The sequence below is a fragment of the Cyprinus carpio genome, chromosome A21 (assembly GCF_018340385.1).
Source record: "Cyprinus carpio isolate SPL01 chromosome A21, ASM1834038v1, whole genome shotgun sequence".
NCBI lineage: Eukaryota > Metazoa > Chordata > Actinopteri > Cypriniformes > Cyprinidae > Cyprinus > Cyprinus carpio.
Genome location: NC_056592.1, coordinates 6,984,789 through 6,991,874, shown reverse-complemented (window position 1 = coordinate 6,991,874; position 7,086 = coordinate 6,984,789). Strand labels below are relative to the sequence as shown.

General features: G+C 35.1%; 1 protein-coding gene across 3 annotated transcripts in view; it reads right to left on the bottom strand.

Annotated features, from left to right (window-relative positions):
* Positions 1-6,284: 6,284 nt before the first annotated feature.
* The window catches only part of LOC109067271 (outer dense fiber protein 2-like), a 9,178-nt gene continuing 8,376 nt past the window's right edge, over positions 6,285-7,086 (bottom strand). For all 3 annotated transcript variants that reach the window (XM_042778797.1, XM_042778796.1, XM_042778795.1), the window contains 3 exons: positions 6,908-7,070; positions 6,681-6,806; positions 6,285-6,608 (listed from right to left, as the gene is read on the bottom strand). In XM_042778797.1, coding sequence (XP_042634731.1) covers positions 6,435-6,608; positions 6,681-6,806; positions 6,908-7,070 — 463 coding nt within the window. In that variant the 3' untranslated portion in view covers positions 6,285-6,434. The remainder of the gene's footprint in view (positions 6,609-6,680; positions 6,807-6,907; positions 7,071-7,086) is intronic.

Here is a 7,086-nt window from a genome sequence, read left to right as displayed (position 1 = left end):
GTTGGTGGCTATGAAGCATAATGTAAAACAACATTATTGGTTAAAACATTGAGATTGGTTAATAAAATTAGAATTGGGACAAATGCACATAAACTATGGCTGCAAGATTAATATTATTTTAATCATGATTTCTGCTACTCTCTATACAATATTATTACAAGACTATCAGCTCAACTATTATCATGCAGCCCTAGCATAAACCATTTAATACAATCAAGGCCTGGCTGAATTCAGGCATTTTTGATCCAAGGTAGAGCATGCAGCATCATATCAGTTTATACAATGCAATAACACAACACAGACCACAGGAAAGAGACCATCCATCCCTCTAGTAAATTTTTTAGTTTAGTCGCCAGACTGATACAGGAAAGAGACCATCCATCCCTCTAGTAACACACACACATACATGCATATATATATATATATATATATATATATATATATATATATATATTTGACAGCCCTAATATATATATATATATATATATATATATTCATCAAATCAGCTTATCTTTGTAAAATGTCACAGCTTCTTAAATCTTCTTAAAGCTTCTTATTCAGTTAATCATATTATTATTATATTATGATAATTAAGCACTATTTAATTATTATTCATAACGATAGAACTTTAGTGATTAGACTTTAGACTTGGTAACCATGTATGAATGCATTTTTGTCATTTTAACTGAACTTAGGACTGGTGGTGACGCTTAAGATATTGTTGGCCATTGGGTTTCTGTAAAAAAAAAAAAAAGATTATAATAATAGATAATAGTAATTATTATTAAAAGATAATATTACCTATAATAATAATAAAAATAGAAAGATAATTGTGGTTTGTTGTGCTGCTGGGTTCATGAATATTAATCATGTTGTCAGCATTGTCTCGAACTGATTAGCTAAAATCAAAACAGGGACGGTAATAGATGAGCGCCAGCCTGTTTGCTCATTAGCTCCGCCCACTACCAGAGAAACTGCCATATCTTCTGCTTGTTCTTAAAAGCTGAATAATTCTAAATGAACTCAGTGTGTTATGCAAGACTGTCGCTCTTTCTCTCTGCACGTATGAGAAACCACTATCAGCAAAGCGATGGTGAGTCGTGTGCCTTCACACTGGAAGAACTGAAATACTACTCTGAAGCTCTTAGTCTGTGTTCAGCGAGTGAAAATATATCTACGCTAAACTTACAATTAGCCTCTCACACACATACTGGTGAGTAAAATCTGTATAAATCTTTTTATTAAGGTATTCAATGAAACAATCCAGCAGTTATTGTTAGTAAAATCTAAGAATTTATCAGCCAATGGCTAACGATAGACATTATTTAGTCGCCCAGAGTAAGATTTAGTCACATATGCCAGTGATTTACTCACAATGTAGAGGGTTCTGATGTATGTCAAAGTGACAATGTAGACGCGAATGCAGAAAAAGGGTGTCCTTTAGAGCCTGGTAAATAAAGTAGACCACTTCAGGTTTGTGTTACACCAGGATGAAATGTGAATCCAGAGCAAACAATGGCAAAACACACAGCCTTTGGTCTGTTTTCTATCAGTCTTACAAGGTATCATCCTAATACAACAGTGACTGGTATCAGAATAATATCTATGTCATTATGGACACAGAGCTGCTATGAATTCAATAATCAGGTGTTTTTTTCCAATGACACCCTAATGACCTGCACAAATCATTTCTATTTGTCATAAATAAATAGAATTTCAGAATCAGGATTGGTGCAACAGCTTGAACCAAGAAGATTTCTAAAATATGGTACTTTTAAAAAACAATTTGCCTTTTTTATATCCAAAAACTGATTGCAAAACTAAAAGTATAGGACCCTGACACTTGGGAGGGGTCAACTAAAATAGTTACACAGCTGCACAAAGGCAACATGTCTCAAAGGAAACCCCCACCCACCCTTACGAAGACCCTGCATTTTATGAGTTACGTTATGAGACCACACCCTTTGAAAGATTCTCAACAATTTCAGCATGCATGCCGTCAGCTTTTGAGGAAACAGGACAGGGAGAACAATGAACATCAATGTATTTGTTTCTGAAACACACTAGACTGTCTACGCTGTTATACAGAGACCAGCAAAAGTGTTAAATACAAGTTGCTGATATGACAGGCAGTGCAAGGTTATTTTATAATGTGCAATTGCACAGAGGAACCAGATCTGAAAATAGGCCTCAAGTGCTGATTAACGACAACTAAAAACGTAACTGGAAAAGTCATATTATTAGAGATTGGCCGATATAGTTTTTTTATGTCTGATACAGATTAGTTTCTGTGTCTGATTTTAAAAAAACGTAACATTTTATTTAACATTCAGAACATTTTAACCACCGTTTTATTTCTGCTTTTTAGCACAAATAACAATTACACCATTTAAAAAATTTAACTTAAAAAGCATTTTATGAATATAATATCATATATGACTACTGGTGTTATTTATACTATTAAAGTTACACAAAATTATTTTGCAATCTAAATGGTTGCACATTTATAATCATCTTTGGTGCCATTTAGTAATAATTATTCAGGACTAAATTTAATAAAATGTATGTATTTGTTTTAGCAAATTGTTTTTTTTTTTTTTTTTTTTTGCAGGTTTGGTCCTCCATATATTATCAGCAAATCTGATTTTAATATCAATAAAAAAATATATATGAATCAAACCAATTATCTGTCTGTCTCTACATATTATAATGAATAAGGGGCCCAGTATCAATATTGCAGCTTATAAGCAATGCATGTTAATGTCTGAACACAAAAACATTCATCTTTTTGACTTCAGGAGCTTCTTTTATATGCTCAGCAGGGCCGTTGGCATGTCAGCAGCTGGCGTGCATATTAAGTCACTGCTTCAACCAAGTCTATGGGTTCAAAATGCATTGGTGCAAATCATGGTCAAACAATCGTTTCAAACACTTTGCATAAGCCAGAAAACAACGGAGTACAGAATATAATTTGCGACAACATAACACATACTATCCATTTCTTTGCCCTGTAATATCCATCCACATAGTTTAGCCAGTGCAATTTAATTATTAATAAAATAATTATGACCTGCCTTCAAAGAGTTTATCCAGCATATTTTATTTTAATAACTGTCTAAACACTGTTATTACCAGAGGTTTTCCAGCATTCACACATTTATAGGGATAAACCATTATCTAACCAAAACTCAAATCTATGTTTATGCATGTTTATAATGAACACTGTACATTTAAAAAGACCATCATGAAACAATAAAGCCAAGCAAAAGACCATGGCTCATTCTGAGCAAATTGCAATGACAGGCCGAGAGAGAAACTGGCACTGGGCGGATCCTCTACAGTCTGAATGTACAGGTCTATAAATTCACATTAAACCACTGAAAATACACATATTGTGTATCGACAGAACAAGGTATATTGTTGAAACGAATGTCTTTGTTTGGAAGAACATTTGGAATTGGACAGGTTGCTGGTTTATCTGCAAGTACAGATGCCTTCCATATAAACCTAAATCAATATAATTAAGCTAGGTTTTTATTTAATCATTTAAAATGTCCATACGCAGTCACATTTAAAAGAGTCTTTCCTGTATCCGCGCATGTTTAATTTATAATCTAACGCTAGCCGGGAATACAGGTTAGCTCCGCAGCTAACGACTCCATTGGACAGGGCAAAGGAAAGCTTGTCTGAAAAACGTATATAATTATTATATTGGCACAACAATGTGATAACAGTACATTTATAGTACAATGCGAGAGACATTATGTTCTATATATCATTAAACAGATTCAAACGGCCGTTGAAACGCCCAGCACGGCCCTCAGCAGAGCAAACGCGACATAAACACAAGCATTCCTTTAGTTTTGCACTAAAACGCCCAGGAAATGTGTTTTCTGCGTAAAAGTGCACAACTGTACAACTGAAATATTTCATAATAGCTTACCTTGTCGAAGGATTTGCTCTGTTTTTCTGGGACTGGGTGGCAACGGGTGGCGACCTCAACGAATGAAATAGCAGCGTAGTGCGCGAGCGATCGAATGGAACAAGCTGCGCGAGATGCACTGCAGCAACTAGCCGAGCGCCGACGGAAAATGCCGAAGAGGTCTAGCGCTCCCCATAGTGCTTTTGAGTGTTCTTAAAGTTCTGTGTTCTACACAAATCAAAATAAATATGTTATATATTTATTTATATTTCTGTACATAACATAAATATATGTTGGCTCATTTGATTTTGCAATTTGCTGCTGAAAGTACATTTAGCATTTTTGATCAATTTAATTTGGTGAATTTCCTGACTGTAATGAATATAATTAATTCTGTGTCTGTTAAATTCCTGGCAGTAGTCCTTGTCTTGAAAACACTGCCATAATAAATCTGGCCGGGAGGATTTCTGCTGTATCAGAGTGTCTTTGCACACCCAGATGAAATTTGCAAGAATGCCTATAAATAAAACAGGACAATAATCAAAATAGACCAACTGAAGGAGTTTCTGAGTCAAAACTGTTATATGTGCATGCAGAGGAGAGGGCAGATATAATTTGACTGACATCATTTTCTTTCCTGACTAAAGCACAATGTTCAGATAAAACCACATGAAAGAGAGAAATGTGGGTATTAAAGGAGGTTTTTTTGTGTGTGTGTGTGTGTGTGTGTAAATATAATAATCTTTAAGTAGGGAAACATAAATATCATAAAAAAAGAGCAGAGTGCTTTTGGTTGTAAACAGAAATAATAATGACACAAAATAAATAGAACGTTTCCCTAATGAAGCATCACCAATATATATTAGGCAAGTAGAGGTTTTATTTTTATTTATTTTTATATTGAGGATTAAATGGAGAAATGGGTTTTCTTTGCACACTGTAGCACACAGCAGTTTTCAAAATACTTTAATACATATTATACACTTGATATGTATACAAAATATTCTTACCAATTAAAAAATACATGAACTATTACATTTCATATAATCAACTGTGAACATTACTATTTGGATATTTCACAGAACATGTCATGAGATAAATAAAAGACAAAAAGTGCAAGTATAACTTTAAACAAAAAAGATGAATGATTACAGTAATGAACATGTATAGCACCAATAGACATTTTATTATTGGAATCTGTGCTCTCGGCCTACTGACAAAAACAACATTACATCAATCATGACTAAAAATACCCTTTCTGCATTGTTATAATGTGGAAATTTTCACACAATGGCCCTGCTATAATTAAAAACAACTTCGGATTTATCATTTTCTTTTTCAGCCAGAGTTTGTTGTCATTTTGTCACTTAAACCAACTTAAATACTACGTTTAATTAGGTGATTCTGATGTTTTCAATGGGATTTTTCACACTCTTACTGTGCTTCATACCATCATCATACTGTATATACTGAAATTATTTAAACTGACAGCATTTAGATAGCACAGTGGGTCAAATCATATACTGTAACTAAAAAGTAAACTGTATGTTTTAAAACCAGATACAAGCAAAAGCTCAAAAAAGACATAATATCCAAATTATTGTAATACCTTCATTTTTGCTTTGTAAATTAAAGATAAAAAGGTTTGCAAGAAGATAATATCTTGAATTCTCTTTATTGCATAACGGCCACCTTGAGACAGGGCAAAATGAGACAAGAATTTGTCTATAAGACCACAATTCTCATTCTAGGATGGATATCTAATACTAAAAAGAGATTTTTCTTGGTATTTACCAGTAACACGTACAACGACCATATCAAAAAATAATTCTTCAAGAGTAAGGCTACGTTAACAAGACAACAATGTAGTCAAAAATGGAAAAGTTTTTCTCTTGCGTTTTTAAAAAGTTTCACGTTTACACGACAACATTTTTAAAATAATTCGCGTTTACACATATTCGTGAAAATGGCCAAAAAACGCTGTATTACGTATGCCAGGTCAGTAGTTGGCGCTGTCACCTTGTTAGTAAACAGTGCCTGTTGCCATGTGTCTCCGCTGTTGGTTGTAATATTGGTGAAGTAAATCCACACTTTGCTGAAGAAGCGTTAGCAAACTCTTAAACAGCAACAACAGTACCATGTACTCCGCCATTGTTGTGTATGTTTGTTCGCTCTTGCCTTTAAAATCGACACGTATTGCACATGTCTACATACATAACACATACTACGCACGCACATGACATCACCGTTTTCAAAGATTCCCGTATTGGGTGTTTACACGGAAACAACAATGGTTGCGTTTTCAAAAACTTGCACTTTAAAACCCCAAAAAACACGGCAAAAATATCAAAAAACAATAAAAAGTTTCCAGTTTTTTGGCAGAAATCGTTGTTGTGTAAACAGCCCCTGAAGTACAAAGCACAGTAAACTCAAGAGGTCATCAGAGGTGACAATTAGATTAATACATGTTAGTCCATGTAAAGGAAGTCTTAAATGACACCTGAAAGAGTTTTCAGATTGGTGAAGGCGTGTGGAATGAGGACCCAGTGAGAGTAGGATCTCCAAACACATTGACGTAAGAAGATTTTAGGAACTGGACATAGTTCTGGAGGCTGCGGTTTGTGCTGTCGGACTGCCCCAGTCTGTCCTTGACATCTTGTAAACGGTTCTGGTACCTCCGTTCAGCCTATAAGAAAGTTTATGGACGTTTTGACAAAAATATGGGACAGAAACTCACATATGGAGAAATTTCACTGACCTCCTCTTTGGCTCGTCGTAACTGGTTCAGTTCAGCTGTTGTTCTGCTCAGCTGAGTCTCTAGGTCGACAATTTTGGACTGTGTAATGCGCTCTTTAGAGGCTGCTCGCTCCCTGGTCTGTGTAACCTGTCAAAAGGGAATCTTCAATAAAAACGAGCAATAGTTTTTGCAAGATGAAAATGTAGATTATTGAATCCATGAGTTTATAAGGATGTAGTGGGACAGACCTGCCGACGTGCATCGTCCAGGGCCTCCTCCAGCTGTCGAGTCAGAATACTGCACTCCCGGGACTTTTCTTCCAGACGCACCTGGTTGCTATGAATCGTTTCTTCACGTTTTGAAATGACCTGGATGAGGTCACGATTTTGGGAGCTAGCCTCCTCTAGCTTCCTGTTGATGTTAAAAT